Genomic DNA, 20,272 nt, shown 5'->3' with positions numbered 1-20,272 from the left:
TATTTTTCAGGTGACTCCAATCTTGCATGGGTGCTGCCATAATATAAATATTTGGGTGCTGTCCAAATAAAGTAGTCCTTCCCCATTTTCCTTCTCTCTGCATTGCCCCTTACTCATTCCCTAACATGTGTAATGAAGTCTTTCTTTTAAATTAATTTTTAGCTTGCAAAAATGTAAATTAAAAATTAAGGGTAGTGGCAATCTAGCTTCCTGAAATTTTTGTTGATTGCACCTTTCAAAAATGTTACGACTTCTAAATGTATTTTTCTCCAAAACTAAAAAACCCATCTATTTTCACACAGAAAACCTGCTATATTTTACCTGGCTTTGATCCTTCAGGCACTGTCCCATTCCAGACTTGGTGTAAGAACTCAGGCCTATTGTCATTCATGTCAATAACATTAATGACAATGTCAATAGGATTCTCCACCTGGTTTCCATTTACATCCACTGCATGTGCTCTCAGCTGCAAAAGCCATTGGGAATTGTGTGAGTTTGCAAAACATATGAACATACATGGACATTAGCACAGACAGGAAATCTTACACTAACCATTTTAGCCTGATTTATTTCAGTATCTTGATGACTTAAATTTTCAGTTTATTGAGGGAGCCTTTGTAGACGGAGTTCAATGGGCATAACACATGTGTAACTGAGGGCAGAACTGAGCCCTTTACATTTAACGAAGGATATCAATTTCTTTGTTTTTTCTTTCTATTTTTGAAGGCCTTTTTTCCTTCTGGAAATTTCTTCAGTTGAGAAAGAAAAAAAAATCTGAATAGTTCACCCAGAGGGGCAGATTTCTGTAGGGCAGGTTTCAGACTCCCATCAGCCTAATTTACGGACTCCAAATTACTTTTGGAATAATAATACTACCTAATATTTTATAGGCTTTTTGTACTTCTTAACCCTGATTGCCAGTGGAAAGTCTTCAGGAACACCCAATCCTGCACTATCCATATGAAGGTCTTCTGTCCTTCATCAGAAAATTTTTGTTGGTAATCCATCTGAAATTAGTATTGCTTCATTTTTGTAAATTTTGAAATGGTATTATGGAAACTGTATTGTAAGAATATTTCAAAGGAAAGATAGGATTCTAGACAATATTCTTCATTTAAAGCCTAAAAAAGAAAAAGACTAATTGTGTATATCTATTTTGTTTTGCTGGCAGGGTATGGCAAAAACAGTTTGAACCTGCGGTTCAACTGAACAACTAAACAACTGAAAATTCAAGATCTAAAGTTTATGCCTAAATTTTCCAAAGTGGCATTTGGTTGCCCTATTTGAGACACCTTAAAGAAGCTGATATAGAAAGTGTTATGTTGTGGAAGAGCTTCTCCCGCCGACATAGCTACCACCTCTCGCAGAGGCAGGAGTTATTAAACCAACAGGAGAAATCTCTCTTGTTGGCTTAGAGTGTCTCCACCGTAAGCATTACAGCGGCATAGCTGCCTTGGTGCAGCTCTGCCGCTGTAAATGCTGTAGTGTAGATGTATCCTAAATTGGAGATCTGGGAGGTAAAAACTTGTCAATGTAGCTCAGAAGTCATTTTGACACACAGAGTTATAGGAGGCAGGGGGTGAGATTAATCTACCATGTTCTGGAAATGGTTTTAGAGGTTGTCAGAAAATTCCTTAGTCGCTATTACTTAAACTGGAACTGAAAGGGAAAGAGCTAAAACAAATTGTATTCGTTAATCCAAATTCTTGGTAAAATCCCATGAATTCTAGAGCTGCTGCACCCTAACATGGTCAAACTCCATCTATGAAGAGCAACTGCTAAATCCTCTGTACAGAAAGTAGGATTATACTTGCTCCTCAGATGGGCCAACAAATTGTGCACTAAAACTATTCTACTCTGGAAATTATCTCCAGGAACTGTCTCTCTTCCCTATTGTTTCAAGTGGGGGCCATTTCAGGTCAAACCTTGGTTTCCTGCTTTGCAACCAATTTTTTTTTTCCTACTAGTGCTGCCGAAATATTTGGTCTACTTTGCAATTTCTCTAGAGCAAAGAACATAGCTTTTATAAACAGAGAGATCTAATTTACAATTATAATTCCATTAAAATGCTTAGATTTGCCCTGAAAATGAAACCTGGTAGTTTTTCTTCCCATCCATTTCTCAAATTTTAGCTGCTGCAATTCCAGTATAATTATGCCCAAGTTAGGGTGTTATATTAAAAATAAACTTCTGTCAAACAAACAATATGGTGGAATTTGTAATCAATGGTATAAATCAGAAAAATAAACTACAGCATTCACATTTCAGCCTTCTTTAATTAACTAAATACACTAACTCACATTTGTTAAGCTGTTTCAACATGCTAGGAGTTCCCTGTATTATGTATAATAAGTAGAATAAATATAAATTCCAATCCAGTATAAACTCTTTAAATCACATCTTGTAGAAAACTGTGCCAGATGCACAAATCAAATATGAAGCAGATGTTAATCTTTGATTTGATAATCTGGTTATGGTAAATTAAAATCTTACATGAAAGGAAGCTATCTGCTCCCGATCTAAAGGTTTCGTCACTGACAGTTGACCTGAGATGGGATTGATGATGAAGATTCCAGTTGGAGGTTGGTCAGCTCCTGGTCCAGTAACACTGTACCTCAGTGAAAGACTTTTATCACGATCAGACCTAATCTAAATGTCAAGAAGATGAGGTTTATGTTAGTTAAACAGAACAAAAAATTGGAACTGAGAGTGAAGAACAGTAGATTGGCATTCATTTTTAACATAATATTTAGGCTGAAATTATATTTACAAGAAAACAATGGCAGAGACATGAACACTACTACAATGTTTGTACTACAATGTTTGGGCTTTTCAATAGTATAATACATTGTCAGAAAATCAGTCACTGAATTTTTCAGAAAATTTTTTCATGTAAAGTGACCCTTCTTATAAATCTCTACTTTTTACACAATGGGATGAATTATATTACTAAAAATAATTAAATACTCTTATCCTTAAATCTATTGCTTAGCTCCTAAAACAGTACACAAGATTTGTGAACACTAAAATATACTGTAAGACAGTCTCTTTCATTTACCTTTCAAGACCCATGTTCAGCATTCTGCATTTCTTTTATAATAGAGTAACTCCTCACTTAACGTTGTAGTTATGTTCCTGGAAAATGCAACTTTAAGTGAAACGATGTTAAACGAATCCAATTTTCCCATAAGATTTAATGTAAATGCAGGGGGTTAGGTTCCAAGAAATTTGTTTGGGGGCAGACAAAAGGCATTATATACTGTACAGTACTGTACTGTACTGTGGAGGGGAGGTGCCCCTGGCTTAGCCCTGGGGCTCAGGGCTGGGGGTGCGGGGTTTGGGAGGGAATTAGGGTGTGGGAGGGCGCTCAGGGTGGGGGTGCGGGAGGAGGCTCAGTGCTGGGGCAGCAATTCTGGGAGTCGCGATTCTGGAAACTGCCCCCCCACCCCCCCGGACAGGCAGGGCCACCCGGAACGAAGGGGCTTTAGGGGCCTGGGCTAAGGGGGCCCCGGGGCCCTGGCCTGCAGCTCTAAAGCCCCTTTGGGAACGCGGCCCTGTGAGCACGGGCCGGAGGACTCAGGAGGAGCAGGGGCAGATGCGCAGCCAGCGGCCGGAGAGAAGCGGCGCTTTCCCTTCAAAGCTGGACGGAGAGAAGTGGCACTTTGAAGGGGAAAGCGCCGCTTCTCTATGGCCGCTGGCTGCACGGCTGCCCCTGCTCCTCCTGAGTCCTCTGGCATGTGCTTGCAGGACCATATTCCGAAAGGGGCTTTAGAGCTGCAGGCCAGGGCCCCGGAGCCCCCTTAGCCCAGGGCCCTGCAGCCCCTAAAGCCCTTGCATTCCGGGTGGCCCTGCCTGCCGGGGGGGAAGGGCGGGGCAGCTTCCCTGCTCCCTCCCTCTCTCCCAGAAAGTCCTAAGCACTGGGGTGAAATGCTGGGAGGGAGGGAGGAAGGGAGGGGGAGGAGGCGGAGAAGAGGAACTTGTGCAATGCTCCCTTGTAAAGTCAACCAAACAATGTTATAAGGGAGCATTGCACAACTTTAAATTAGTATGTTCCCTAATGGAGCAGCGACGTAACTTCGAAACAACGTTAAGCGGAGGACGTTAAGTGAGGAGTTACTGTACTCAATAGTATTGCAACCATTTAGGTGCTTGTGGTCGCATGGTTACTGCAGGGGAAATACTGAACTTTTAGCTGAGTTCTTGGCTAAAAAATAAAGTAGAAATTGATTGTACAGTATGTTCACTGGTAGCCTTTGCTACACCTTTAAGAAAGTCACTTGCAAGTGCATAGACAGGGTATAGCCATGTTCACATCTGTTACCCACACAAACACACACGCCTTTTGGTAAATTGACTGTGCGGGCAACACTAATGGAACACCTCCCCCCTAATCCCCCTGCATCTTGTGCAGGAATGCCTGGTAATAGACACCTACTTGCTGTGCATTCCTGCACAACAGGCAGTGTAACCTCAATCAGCCATGTCCCTTTCCCTTGTTCCCCTCCTCTGATATGCCTATCTCTCTCCGCCCCCCACAACAAACACATACACAAACACACAAGTGGGGAGTTCCAGTGCAGGACGCAGCAGAGTTGGCTGAGTCACAACTGCCACCTTTTGCACCAGTAGAGGTTCCCCCTACTTCAGGGCAATTGCTGTCTGATTTAAATTCATTGTAATTCAATGTAAGAAGAACAAAGAGATCTTGGCAGACCACAGAATTTGGCCCAATATCTTATGTATAGATGTAACAGCAGAATTTGGTCCTTTAATCTTTGATAAGCAGAAAGACTATCAATGACACAGGAAGTTCACTTCCAAGGAATTCTGAAATCACACCTCTGCCTTCTTGGTTGTTAATTACCTTACCCTAACTAATTCCTGAGGAAAAGGCCCTCTGGAGTTTTCTGGTAAGTTGATTGGAGGGATGACCCAGTCTCTCTTCTGTCTCTGCAGATGACTGCTGGGCTTATATTGTTGCCATGGAAATACTATTTCTTCAATTTTCTTTTGGTCCTTAAAACACATTAGAATGAGAATTGGTAAAAATGTGTATATTGAAGAATGGTTTTCATACCATTACATGACTGCCTGAGATGCACTCTTCATTACATGTTTATGAAGCTATTTATTGGGTTCACAGTACAATATGGAAATAAGCAATATTATTACATTTTTCCTATGAAATAGTAGCAATTCCTTCAATTTTCAGCATGCCTCTTGGAGGTCAAATGGAATTATAAGCAATTTATTACCCGGTACTGCTGTGTAAACTACTTTGCACTTTCTATATTCCAGTTGGATAGTAGTTAATATTGTGCAGAATTTTAATAGGATGCCTTTATATGTATATAATCTCATTAATTGGAACTACAGTTCAGGTAATGGGAAGCTGTATATTAAATTTAGATCTGGGTGTGCTAAATTATAATTTGAGTTCCAAGAGAAGTTTAATACATACTGGTAAGGAATGTCTGAAATATTTATGACCTTATTAAATCCCATAGAATTAATGCTGTAATTATTTTAAACCTATGTCACCCATGATGGATGTTGTAGATGACCCACTTTGCACAGTGGGCATTAATCTCTGCTGGGTGTCAACATTGCCTTTATATTCCTCTCTACATCTGCAGTTATTTCAGCATTTAGCTCTTGATGCACATGTGCATGCAGACATGTTACTCTGGGTAGGGAAAAAAGCCCAAAATACATTCTTCGGTTACTTTGGGGAAAAAAGTTATTTTTAATCAAGTAAATGTGTCGGAGGCTAAAAACCGCAGGTTCAAACTGAAGGCCAGTTTCTGCTACCCTCACTCCCTTTGAGGAGTACCTTACAAGTGAGTAGCCCCAATTTAGTAAGGCTACACTGTAAACAAAAACCCATGATGCTGAGTCTCAGAGCCAGAGTCAATTGGCTTGTGGTTGCGGGGCTTGGGCGGTGGGGCTAAAAATAGCAGTGTAGACGTTCGGGCTTGGGTTGGAGCCCCGGGTCTGAAACCCAGCGAGGGCAGAGGGTCTCAGAGCCCAGCTTCTAACCCAAGCCTCAGTGTCTACAGTGCAATTTTAGCCAAGCCCAAGGCTAGGTCTACACTACCCGCCTGAATCGGCGGGTAGAAATCGATCTCTTGGGGATCGACTTATCGCGTCTCGTCAGGACGCGACAATCGAGCCCCGAATCGACACGCTTACTCCACCAGTGGAGGTGGGAGTAAGCGCCGTCGACTGGGAGCCGCGGCAGTCGATTTTGCTGCCGTCCTCACAACAGGGTAAGTCGGATCTGATATGTCGAATTCAGCTACGCTATTCGCGTAGCTGAATTTGCGTATCTTAAATCGATCCCCCCCTGTAGTGAGGATGTAGCCCAAGTCAACTGACCTGGACTCCGATTTGGTGCAGCGGGTTTCTCTTTGCAGTGTAGACATACCCTCACATGTAAGGCATTACCTGAGTGTGACTGAGGGCACCAGAACTGGGCCCAAAGGGTTTGTCTTCGCTGCAAAAATGTGACCTCTTAAGTCAGGTTAGGTAACCTTGGTTAAAACAGCAGTGATGACACAGCAACTTGGCTTCTAACTCTGGTTGACAGCTGGAATTCGACCCCAGGCTTTCTTAGAGGCTTTAATTTGAGTTGCTAACTCAAGTTAAAAGCTGAGTTGTCACTGCTATTTTAACCTAAGTTTCTTAACTCATGTTAGCAAATCCAAGTTAAGAACACTACTTTCTTCGCAGAAAAGACATGTCCTCTGAAAGGAACAGTTTCTTGTGTGCGTATTTAGTGTGAACCACCACATGCTTTATTAAGACTTGGCCTTAAATATCTCAAAAACGCAGAACAATTGCTTATTCTTAGAAAAATATCTAGCACAACTAAATGCAATCTATTTTGAAACAGATACTTAAGTCTTTGATCTGTAACTATAAGTTTAGCGTGGCTATATCAACCTATGAAGAATATTTATTTTTGTAAAAGATGCTTTGTAAAAGGAAGTAAAAAAAGCAGGCAGTGGTATAAGGGGTGGGTGTAGCATAACTATCACATTTACTACAGGGAGTATATTAGGTTAACTGTATATTGGTAGGTTTGATTTTGTGTTACTTTGGCTTGGCTTATATTGGTTTCCACCAGAGGGAGACTATCTTCCCTAAAAGTAGTGCTGGAATCCTAAATAATTTCCAGTCCCCAATTTGATTATTGAGGGACAATACAAATACTCTGTGCCAGGAATGCTTTCCCGCTACTGCTGTAAATCTACAGTTCCAATCTAATCTTGATTGATGGATTCTAGCAGAGATTTGTTTATTTTGTGGTTAAATTTAACTGCTTGAATGAATACTGTAATGCTCTCCAGCAATTTAAAATAAAGAAATGACCACTTCCAATTTAAATTCAGGTACAAATCTCAAACTGTACAAACAATCTGTTCAAATACAAATGATTTCTGGATCTTTAAACAGATATGAGTTTCCATGACTTTAGCAGGGCTACAAAATAATAGATTATGGAACATTATTTTTAAAGACTACAGCTTTATAATTATTTATGCACTAGTTACCCACTAGCAGGAAGTCAGATGTTGAGGTGTGTGACAGATGTAGTCTAAAACCTATTTTCAAAGACATTTCCAAAGGCAAATGTTTTACCTTCTCTGAATGCTCTGCAAATGTTGGCTTGATGCTCAGCTTCACCACCACTTGCCACTGTTGCTGGGTTTCCTTGTCTTGAGCGTAGATGATGAATTCTGTGGGATCTGTAGAAAGCTGAAAGCTTCTTGCTGCATATACCACACCATCTTCACCTACTCTAAAATCTGCTGGCTCGCTGCTTTCAAACTGTACTTTTCTCTTTTCATCACAGCTTCTAAACCCCACTGTGAAACACAAAAAACATCGAGAATATAAGAACCGAAAGAGACAGAGCCTGCTTAAACTCAATCATCAGCTGGTGTTAGGTCAAGAACAAAAACTTGTATCTTAAAAGCCTATTCTCCGCAGTCACAATAAACTCACTGTCATTTCATCATGTTAAGTGCATACATTATTTAGGAATTAAAAATCATATTTTATGGATCAGCCCATATAATAGTGGCATCCTTCAGAGAGGGAAGACCAAGTTCTATTTCTCAATCAGATTGCCTGTCATCCACTATAGAGGCCTTGAGCTCCACAACAACCATCCGCTCTCTCTCGCAAAGGGGCAGAACTGATTGGTTCCAAATACAGCTCCAGCCTCTTTGACCTTGACTGGAATTACTATCACTAATAAGTATATATGACAGCTGAAGCCAAGGGGTGTCAAAGGCAATAGGGGATTAAAATGAAGAAAACTTTGGGCTCTTCTACCCCACACAGAGGAGCTCCTGTCAAAGGGAGATTTTTATATTCATAACTTTTTAAAAAAAGGATAGTTTTTCATATCCAGAGTTAGATTTCATTATGACCTCATTAGACTTTCTGCAGAGAATGACAAAACAAGTGCACAAAAGAACATGCATTTTGAAAATTAAAACTGTCTTTTCCCCTTTATGAACACCTAAAACTACTGAAAAGGATTGAGTGGAGAGAAAGTAGACAAACTGCTATCATGGACTGGGGGAAAAAAATGCCACGGACATTTTTAATACGTGGCAATCATCATCACAAACTTGGTTTAGATTCAGCACCTCCAGTGCTAACGGCACTGAAGTAGCAGCCTAGAGGGCAGTGCACAACACTGGGAGTTAGACCTACTTTCTATTCCTGTCCCTGCCACTGACATGCTGTATTACTGTGGACAGATCACATAACAGCTCCGGTCCTCAGTTTTCCCATTTGTAAAAGGGGAATTATAATATACGCTTACCTCATAGGAATGCTACAAGTCTTAAAGGGATACAATTCACTTGAAATCCAGTCAATTTCAAAAAGTAGATTAAAAGCAGTTGCAGGTACTAGTCCTGCCTATAAGCTCTCTTTAACAATCACATTTTCCTACTTTAAAATATCTTCCTATTTACAAATGTTTTCCTCTCCTCTTTTGCTATGTGAAAGATCCACAGTGAAACAGAATATATACACAGTACTGTAAAATGCACAAAGTACAACAGATTTTTCTCTCTCTGATCCCCTTCATTTCTAGTTATCGTCAGTGTTATTTGTAACAATAGCAAGTAAAAAAATATCAGATGGAAATGTGGCTTTAAAATTGATGACCTTCCTTTAATGTTTTCAGAGCATTTTGAAACCGTTAGATTGTATGAACAACAGAAGAGGGAAGCATTATTATTAAAGGCTGGGCTGAAATGCAGATAGTGAAGATGAATCCTAGCCTTGTGCCTCATTCCAGTTATTGGACCTTTACACTGAAATGAATGATGCACAAACAACAAGTCTCCAAAAATCTAAAGGTTCCCCCTCAAGAGAAACCCTGCTAAACGCTGCACATCATATGCTTTTTTTTTTTTAATATACTGTAGTTATAAGGAAGTTAGTGAGAAGAGAGATTATAATTTTTGGTACTTGAACTCCAAGGACTGGGACCAATGTTCAAATGACAGATAAAATTAGTTTCCTCGCTAATCCTTTTGTGTTATGCTGGGTCTTCCACATGCCTCCCTTTGACCTTCTGACACACACACGCACACAAAGGAGATGACAACTGGAAAATTATATATATAAAACTTTATTTCTTTTTTCAAAAATACAGCAAATTCAATAGAAATTTTAAAATGTCAGCTTTTTGAAGGAAAATTAAACAAGAATGTTCACCCTTTCTGGCAGTAAAACCTGCTTGAGTTGTTGGGGGGGGGGGGGAGAATCTCCTTGAGGAATATTTAATGAAGTTCCCACCATATCATTCCATCCAGGGCAAGGTTCATTTCCTCCAGGGAAAAAGGCACACGAATGGCCATCAAACCTGGCAGATCTCACTGAATCTGGGGAAGGACAAGGCTATCCATGCAGAAGCTCTGAATCTCTGCACTATTTCGTCCCCCCTTTTATCCCTGCCTGGCTCCTTGACAATACTGCCGCAGAGATCCCATGCTGTTTGTGGGGATGCTCCACCAAAAATTTCATCCAAATTGGGACTCCACTATTTTTTTCTAGATAAGTTCCCTTGGGCTGTACCTCCCAAGTCCCGCCTATTTCATAAGGTACAGCCATCCCCTTCTCCAACATGGATCCACAGATTTACAAAGAGGGCTCTGTGGGACGAAGGGACAGTGACATGGGGCAATACAACCCCAATTCCGCATGGGAGGAAGGAAAGCCACATGTAGAGGATCCCCTTCCTAGATGTGAGCCATTCCCTTATCCATACTACTTCATTATATGACCCAATTTACCAAGGCAAGTTCATATTCTGAATTGCAACAGCTAGCCAAAGAAATACATGCATTCTAAATCAAGTAAAATAATTGGTTACAGCAACTCTATCATTATGAAGAAATCATTATAGTCCTAATTAGACATACTTCTGTGTTCTGACCTTCTAACCAGAATACAACCCCACACTAGACTCTATTAATTATAGAAATGTAAGAGTAAAAGTACCCAGAATGGGTCTTCTTAATTATCCTGAAATCTACTATTGAAATATCCTCAAAACAGCATTCAAATAAACTAGGGTAACAATATTCCACATTCTGCTTTAGACAATGCCATTAAGAGCAATCGTGAATCCTATTTACAAATAATCAGATCAGCTGTAGGGCTCTGTGGAGAAGAGAGGATCTTCTCAATGACTTTTAAAATCATTTCAGAGAAGAAAGTGAGCAATCAGAACGGAATGGGACAGAAGCTAGGGTACCCAAGAGCATGTCTTCATGCTGGCTCTGTTCCAATGGAGATGCAGAACTCCCAGTAGAGAGGGAGCCCTGCAAGACACTTTGTTAAAATAGTTACGTTTGGAAGGGTCAGCAAGGAGTCAGAACCATGCACATGACCCATGGGTCTTTGTCAGCCTTCCCCCACAAGCTGGGGGCTCCTACTTAACAGGGGATTTCCCTTGCAGGGGAAAGGAATAATGATATTCGTCTGTGGATCTTGGGGGCATGATCTAACTCCTGACAAATGTGTGTGTGGGGGGGGGGGGGGGAGGAGAAAGGGGTAATAAATGTAAATTGTAACCTGATTTCTTTTTTTCCTTTTTCTTTTTTAAAGGTAAGACTTAAAATGAACACTGCAATGAGCATGGTTCAAAAGAACTATTGAGATATAATGATATGAAAAAATATAATTTAAAAAATATTATTCAGTAATTTGATGCATCCAATTTTATATACTAAAATTCATGAGAAACTGAAAGATTCCCCACCCCACTTTCTCTCATATAGATACTAATAACTCAAAAAAAAAAAATTAAGCTGCAATCCATTTCATTGATATTCTTCCTGCAGGCAGCTATATGTTATAAGATTCAACGAAAACCGCTGTCTTTTGACAGCAACCTCCCTAAAATTTATAAAATTGTCAGTGCCCTGGCAGAATTATTCTCCTTCTGCAAAGAGCACATATTAACAAATTACAGAGAAGTATAACTGTTCATAATTAAATTACCTTGACAGAGTACAGGTTGAGTAGTAGCTACCTTTTCCCCAACTGCATGGCTATTAGTCTTGTAAATTTGATTCAGTTTAGTTTGCTTCATTTTTCAGTGCTCAACTGGTATCAACAAAGATGGAATCCTAATTATTTGCTTTCAATGCTAATTAGTAGTGAGATTTTGTAGAAGTAGTAAGGAAACATTTTTCATTGAAAATAGACATTACTGGTACTAATCATGTTCCAAATACCTTGAAAGGGATGCATATTTCCAAAACAATGTTACTTTCAAAAAAATTAATTATAATGGATATTTTTCACTTTAAAAAGATTTATCAGCTATATTTTTACAGCACGTTGTTTCAGTGCCAACAAAAATAACAGATATTTACATAGTCTTTTATTGTTCTTTATTAATGGTATCCACATAATCAAATACAAATCTCTGCAAGTTAAAGGAAGCAAAGGAAGCAGATTAATTATGAAAGGCTGAAATTTAGATTTCAAAAAGTCTTAGACCACAATCCTACCAACACTTACGCACATACTTAACTTTAATGATGTGAATATTCCCATTGAAGTAAATGGGACTACTCATGGGTTTAAAGTTATTCTGGTGTGTAAGTATTTGCAGGATATGGGCCTTAATCCAGAAGCAAATTTTATATTTATGTTATTGTTATTTGTATTGTTATTATTTTGCTGTTAAAGATGGAGTATTTTAAAAGGTAATCCATTTGACAGTTTTGAATTTAGAGAGTAAATAAAATTTAAAGATTTAAGATTGCTTTTTATTATATACCAACCAAAACAAATATATATTTGTTGCCTAAAAGGGAAAAAAATTAATCTCTGCAACCACAAAAAGATAAATTAAATTCCTGCATCTCTGTGGTATTAAATAAAGCTCTCAAATTTTCTTGTATGCAATTAACAAAAACATATGTCTTAATGTGTAGTGTACAAAACCTGAAGTACTACTAAACATGCAATTTCATTTAGAGTACACTAGAGAACTAAACCATTCACACACTTGTGTCTAATGAAATGAATGATTCATAATATCTGTAAAATACATCTCTGCTCTCATGTACCTTACTAGTAACCTTCAATTAACTAGCATAATTTCTCATACAATTAAAATATACTTTCAGCTGCTCCATTAACATGTTGGTTTGCAATTTGACAGCACGCTCTTGCGATCTCCTCTCAAGCAAAACTCCCACTGAAATCAATGGGAGTTTTAACTAAGGACTGAGAAAAAGAGTATAAGGAATGGGCTATGTTAGTATAATCAATAAAGATGCTTTCATACAAAATATTCATATATAACTTCATTTATTTGTGCTAATCCTAAAACAGTGAGGGGTACTTTGCCATTTTGATTTTTCAGCTTTAAAATGTGAGAGTCTATGCTTTCAGGTTAAAGGCAGAAATATGATTCAACATTGGTTTTATTTTACAGAAAAAACATTACTTATCTTAGCCTAATGTTGTCCTCAGAGCAAATGTCCACTCAGTGGATATTTTGGACATTATAATTTCCAAGTGCTATTAAACACATATTTCCTAAAAATAGCAAACAAAATATGTCTTAAAATGGGAAACCCAGATATATTTATCCCTGCAGGATAACTTCTCAGTGAATCAAACAAATAGCAACAAAAGTAACCATGATACAATTACACATCAATTACCCAGTTTGCACGCTTCTAGTCATGTTTCTTTACTTCTGACAGTGCAAGAAAGCATTTAGGGATGCTCTGCCTTGATTTCTGACAGTCTAAAGATTTTTAACATCTGAACACTGTACTGTTTCCAAAAAGAAAGGGCTATTTTTTAGGCCTCCCTAGTTTCAGGGATAGGGAAACTGGGGGGGAAAAAATACACTGCTTTATAACACTGTACTTTGTTCAGACTGGTTACCCCTTTCTTTGTAAGGGGATCCGTTACCCAATTTAAACATCTGAATGGAACCACTCATATTTCAACTTGTGGTACAGATTGACACAAGAAACGTCCATGAGACATCCTTCAATACAAATATAGGTAATCTTTAAGTAATATATAAAGTTAGGGTTTTTTTATACTATCAGAAGTGTAGCATTATTGTAGCTGTGAAGAAGTATATTCTAGCCTGCCTTATGCATCATCTGATTTCAGAATCTTTATTACTGATGATGTACATAGAAGAAAAAACAAGTTTGGTTTCTGGACAACAGGATGAGCTGCAGATAAAAAATATCTTGTCTTCACTTACAAGACAAGCAAATTTGATAGGGAAATCATTAATTGTAGAATAAATATCAAATATTAGGTCATTTTTACATAGTCACTTTTCTGATTATAACCATTCTTAAATGTTATACTAAAACTTTTCATTGTCCCTTTCACAGATGCTTAAATATCAGTATTCTTTTAAACATGTTTTTTAATTCTTTTTTGTAGTACCTTTTGGTTCTGTCCTTACACACACGCACATTTTATAATTATTCCATGCACTACCAAAAAGATTTTTTTTTAAATCTAGTTACTTTTGGGTGCTTCTGTTATTTGGGTGCCTAACTTGAGACACCTTAAAGTGGACTGTCATAGAGAAGTTCCTTAGTGCTTTCAGAAAAGCGAACATACTAATCCACTAGTCCCTTTTAAAAATCTTGGTCTACAATCTTAGGGTATCTCTACACAGCAAAGCAAAACCATGCCAGCTGACTTGGGCTCATGAGGCTTGGGCTGTTCCATTGCTGTGTAGACTTCCAGGCTCAGGCTGGAGCCTGAGATCTGGGACCCTGCCACCGCGTATGTCCTACTCCAAGCCCAGAAGGCTATACAGCAATGAAACAGCCCCACAGCCTGAGCTCCGCAATCCCAAGCTGGTTAGCACAGGGCAGCCGTGGGTGTCTAGTTGCTGTGTAGACATACTCTATGTACTACATTCTGACATCCTTACTCATATTGAGTAGTATCTAACTTCAATTAGTCATATGCAGTACATATGATACAATGGGAGTTGAGATGCTTATTAAGGGCCATATATAGCTCTTTGATTGCAAAACCTCTACTCTCACAACATGCTCTGCAAATTTGTGCAAACTCAGGGCAAGATTGTGAAACCGTTACTCACGATGATGTGGAGTTAATCACACAAGCAACACAACTGAAATCAGTGGGACTATTGGTCTGAGTAATTGCAATGTTAAGGATTCCACAATCTGCCTCTTAGTAGCTCAGCTTTCCACATCTTCATGTTGTAAGGCTCCTTTACTCCGTTCACTAATCCTTTAGTAACAAAAAAACAAAAACAAAAAATAATCTAACTAAAGGAAAAAATATATTTACAGAGTTGAGACCTAAGTCACAGGGTTTGTTTATCTCATCAGCTGAAAACATTACTAATATAATGGTTTAAAAACAAGTTGTGGTATATATCAGTTTTAACCTACTGCTAGAATACAAGTGTTACTCTGTGAAATTTATGCACTTTTACACTGTGGATAAGTTATAAGGGCAATATCCTGGCAAAATACTTTGTGCCAGTTTCTGCTATTTTTTTTGGCCATTCAGTACAAGAGCTAATTTCTTTCCAAGTAGCAACAACACTATATGCAACATCATCATCAAACACACTGAGTATACTAAACACTGTTGTGCCAGCCAGAGTGCCCACGGTTGATGGCATCACACCAGGCGTTGTGGTATATGCGTTGTCCTAAAATATTGCATGTTCAAGGCAATCTGGGTGTTTATGCCAGAGACAGAGAGAGAGAGACAGACAGAAGTTTCACCTTTATTTTTCTTATTCTCTGTGCAGTTTTATAGTTTTTAATTTTAAAAAGTATGCTTTCAGCAGTACTGAATATTTTTGTTGCAAAATATAAATGAGAAATATTGAAAACGTAAATAAGAAATGTTACACCTTACAGTCACTTTTTAAAAGCAAATTTTCATATTCAACACTACTGGGTTTCCTCTTAAGCTAGCTAAATCAATATAAGGGCCCTATATTTTTAAAGTTACCTGTGAACGAAAATACTATCACAAGACTGTTCAATCCTTCAATTCGCAGTGAAAAACTTGCACAGTTCTTTAATAAAACATGTCCCCTACTTTCCATTTCCCATAATCCTCTTTGCTTGCTGAACAAAGTCATAATAGGCATGCCAGAATGAAAATAGGGATAAAGTTCTTTCTGTTTGATAGAAGTGCCTATGCAGCTTTTCAAAACAGGAATACTGGCCGTCAGCAAAGATTTGGTATCTCAAACAGAGCCCAAATTACATCTGATTCACTGATCCTTTTCAGTTCTTTTCCCTACCGCTCACTAACACAAAGTCTTTCTGAGCTCTGACATCCCTTTTGTCTTTATTTCAGAAAAAATAAAATACAAGAGAAGAGAGTAAACATCTTGGGGTGAAGAGGAAAAATGTTTATATTTAGACAACTACTTTAGTTTTAAAATATATTTATATTAAGAGATTGCAGTCCTCCTTCACTTCACATTATTTAACACACTGTTGGTAAATATAAGGTTATGCATCACTGCAGAGCTCCGCTGGAATTTTCTCTAACTGGTGCCAGTTGGAAGAAAACTCAGTAATAAGTCTCATTTCTGTACTCTGAGTGTGCAATACACCTGCAATATTTTCTCAAGTATACAATTTTAGATAGTAATAAAAAGCAGGATTAAACACTAATCTCATGTGCCCACAATGCATCAACTCACTACAACTGCTAAAATCCAATTTGGTAATTAAAGAATATCTGTTGAACAGTCAGACCAGGAGACTGAAGGGAAAGTGTAGCCTTTCACACAGCCAGCACAAAATAGACCACCTTCCCAGTTTAGGCTCTAAGTAGGGACATTTCTTTGTCTTCAATATATTTTAAAATAATGGCTTCTTTTCTAAGGCAATTTTTTTTTGTGGTTTAAGAAACTGAGATGCTATTACTCGTCAGCACATTATAGAATTTAGAAGGCTGTTTAACTACAATAAAAATAATTACATATTAAATTGTAAAAGGAAAACAACCAATGTTTTCTGTTTGTTTTTAGTCATCCCTAGAAAATGCAAGAGACAGCTCTTCCCCCACCCCTAAATGCAAAAGCCCAGGGTGCAGAAGAGAGTAAGTGTCTGTGTCCCCTTTGCTATTTTCTCCCAGTCCCAGTTCCTGCACTGTATTTTTCACCATCTCTATATATTCAGGCTCCAAGTTCTATCTTATTTGTTGCTCTTCCCTCTCTCCTACTTTCTCCTTCTGCCTGAGTTTTCTGTTTTCATATTTTTTATGATTTTGTCTATCACTTAGCCTCTCTTTGCCCCACCTTTCAATCTACAAAATCTCCAATATCCACTCTAAATTAGGAGGTGCTGTGGCTGTCCTGCCAGTAGGCTTGCAACCTTCAATCATGCCCAGTCAGAGTGAGTCCATCACTTCATGTGATCTGACTCTAAGTATAGGGTAGGGATGGCTTGAGAAGTGGGGCTTTGTAGGGTTAGCGGTATGAGAACAGGTCTGGTGTGTTGATCCTTGGTTGCTACACATGCTTTCAGTCAACCTACTGTTCATGTGTGGATGAGACAATGGTGTTCAGTGGACGAATTTAGGTTTGTTAGGAACTGTGGAACATTTTGGGAAAGGGGGAGCCAACACAGGCATATAAAATTAAAAAGGTCAGAGAGGAGTTTTTAAACTAAGGGCTGGGGTAAAAGCCAACAGGTACAGAAGAACACATGGTTTGGACAGACACATCCTTTAGGGGAGGATTTATTAAAAGGGATACTCTGTATCCTAGTAAACAGGAAAGGAGAGACATTGATAAAGCATAGATAAGAGCTGAAGAGAAACAAATGAAAAAGAGTCCCATTCAATTACATAATATGAAAGCAGACAACTAAATATTGACAAAGTTGATAAGTGATTGTATACAAATACAAGCAGTTTAAATACTAAAATGCGTGAACCTGAATGCCTGGTATTAAATGAGGATATTGATATAATAGGCAGTGGAATGATGTTAATCAGTGGGATGTGGTAATACCAGGGTACAAAATATATAGGAATGACAGAGTAGATCACACTGGTGGGGGAGTGGCACTATATGCAGGAGAAAGCATGGAGCCAAATATAGTAAAAATCTTAAATGACTCAAACTATAAGAATATAGCAGTAGGAATATACTACTGACCACCTGATCAGGATGATGATGGTGATTGTGAAATACTCAGGGAGATTAGAGAGGCTACAAAAACAGAAAACCAAGTCATAATGGGGGATTTCAACTTATCACAATATTGACTGGGAACATGTCACCAAAGGATGGGATGCAGCGATAAAATTTCTAGACACTGCTTTAGCTAGTCTTGGATCCCAGAAGGGGAGAGGCAATTCTTGATTTAGTACTTACATATGGTCTAAGAGGTGAATATAGCTGAACTGCTCAGTAACACCAACCATAATGTAATTAAATTTAACATCCTTGTAGGGGGAAAATACTAAAGAAACCCACAACAGAAGCATTTAACTTGAAATAGGGGAACTACACAAAAATGATGAAGCTCGTTAAATGGAAATTAAAAGAAACAGTCACAAGAATGAAATGCCTGCAAACTGCATGGGAACTTTTAAAAAACATCATAATAGAGACTTTAACTATACGTATTACCCTCCCCCTCCCAATAAAAATAATAAACACTAGGGGACAAAAAAAATGCCACCGTGGCTAAACAATAGAGTCAATTTGGAACGTAGAGACAAAAAAAATATTTAAAAGTTGGAAATCAAATCCTACAGAGCAAAATAGAAAGGAGCATAAACTCTGGCCAATCAAATGTAAAAGTATAATTAGGCAGGCCAGTGACAAATCTAAGGAACTGTCTCTGATTGAAGTGTCAATAGAGAAGGTTTTGGAACAAAATGATAAATGAAACAGGAATAAGTCACCAGGATAGTATGCACTCGTGAGTTCTGAAGGAACTCAAATATGAAATTGCAGAACTACTAAATGTGGTATGTAACCTATCGCTTAAATCATCCTCTGTACCAAATGACTGGAGGATAGCTAATGTAATGCCAACTTGTTAAAAGGCTCCAGAGGTGATGCTGGCAATTACAGGCCGGTAAGCCTAACATCAGTACCGGGCAGTTGAAACTACAGTAAAGAACAGAATTATCAGATACATATATGAACATGATATTCTGGGGAAGAGTCAACATGCCTTGTGTAAAGAGAAATCAAGCCTCACAAATCTCTCAGAATTCTTTGAGGGGGTCAACAAATAGACAAGGGTAATTCAGTAGATATAGTGTAGTTGGACTTTCAGAAAGCCTTTGACAAGGTCCCTCTTGGGTCTTAAGGCTCTTAAGCAAATGAAGCAGTCATGGCATAAGAAGGAAGGTCCTCTCATGGATCAGTAACTAGTTAAAAGATAGCAAATGAAGGGTAGGAATAAATGGCCAGTTTTCACAGTGGAGAGAGGTAAATAGTGCCCCCCCCCCCCAGGATCTGTACTGGGACCAGTGCTGTTCAACATATTCATACACGATCTGGATTAAAGGATGTCATAACTATAAAGGGAAGGGTAACAACCCTCCTGTGTACCATACTATAATCCCTCCTGGCCAGAGACACCAAAATCCTTTTACCTGTAAAGGGTTAAGAAGCTCAGGTAACCTGGCTGACACCTGACCCAAAGGACCAATAAGGGGACAAGATACTTTCAAATCTTGGTGGGGGGAAGGCTTTTGTTTGTGCTCTTTGTTTTGGGGGTTGTTCGCTCTTGGGACTGAGAGGGACCAGACATCAATCCATGCTCTCCAAATCTTTCTGAACAAATCTCTCATATTTCAAACTTGTAAGTAAACAGCCAGGCAAGGCGTGTTAGTTTTATCTTTGTTTTCTCAACTTGTAAATGTACCTTTTACTAGGGTGTTTACCTCTGTTTGCTGTAACTTTGAACCTAAGGCTAGAGGGGGTTCCTCTGGGCTCTTTAAGTTTGATTACCCTGTAAAGTTATTTTCCATCCTGACTTTACAGAGATGATTTTTACCTTTTTCTTTAATTAAAAGCCTTCTTTTTAAGAACCTGATTGATTTTTCCTTGTTTTTAGATCCAAGGGGGTTGGATCTTGATCCACCAGGAGTTGGTGGGAGAAAGGAGGGGGGATGGTTAATTTCTCCTTGTTTTAAGATCCAAGGGGTTTGGATCTGTATTCACCAGGGAATTGGTGAAGAGTCTCTCAAGCTACCCAGGGAAGGGAATTAGCACATTGGGAGTGGTGGCAGCAGACCAGATCTAAGCTGGTAGTTAAGCTTAGAAGTTTTCATGCAGGCCCCGACATATGTACCCTAAAGTTCAGAGTGGGGAAGGAGCCTTGACAAAGGGTAAATAGTGAGGTTGCAAAACCTGCAGATTAACTATTGTGAATAATTTTGTATCAAGTCCAAAGCAGGCTGCAAAGAGTAACAAGGAGATCTCACAAAACTGGGTAACAAAATGGCAGATGAAATTCAATGTTGATAAATGCAAAGTAATCATAGAATCATAGAATATCAGGGTTGGAAGGGACCTCGGGAGGTCATCTAGTCCAACCCCCTGCTCAAAGCAGGACCAATTCCCAACTAAATCATCCCAGCCAGGGCTTTGTCAAGCCGGGCCTTAAAAACCTCCAAGGAAGGAGACTCCACCACCTCCCTAGGTAACGCATTCCAGTGCTTCACCACCCTCCTAGTGAAATAGTGTTTCCTAATA

At 38.8% G+C, this 20,272-nt stretch overlaps 1 protein-coding gene across 1 annotated transcript in view; it reads right to left on the bottom strand.

The window, feature by feature from the left end:
• The window catches only part of CDH2 (cadherin 2), a 199,117-nt gene that overhangs the window by 46,594 nt on the left and 132,251 nt on the right, over positions 1-20,272 (bottom strand). The window contains exons 4-7 of the mRNA XM_065398312.1: positions 7,645-7,871; positions 4,870-5,016; positions 2,494-2,649; positions 322-466 (exon numbers count right to left, since the gene is read on the bottom strand). Coding sequence (XP_065254384.1) covers positions 322-466; positions 2,494-2,649; positions 4,870-5,016; positions 7,645-7,871 — 675 coding nt within the window. The remainder of the gene's footprint in view (positions 1-321; positions 467-2,493; positions 2,650-4,869; positions 5,017-7,644; positions 7,872-20,272) is intronic.

Source organism: Emys orbicularis, chromosome 2 (genome assembly GCF_028017835.1).
Source record: "Emys orbicularis isolate rEmyOrb1 chromosome 2, rEmyOrb1.hap1, whole genome shotgun sequence".
Taxonomy (NCBI): domain Eukaryota; kingdom Metazoa; phylum Chordata; order Testudines; family Emydidae; genus Emys; species Emys orbicularis.
This window is presented reverse-complemented; position numbering and strand designations above follow the sequence as displayed.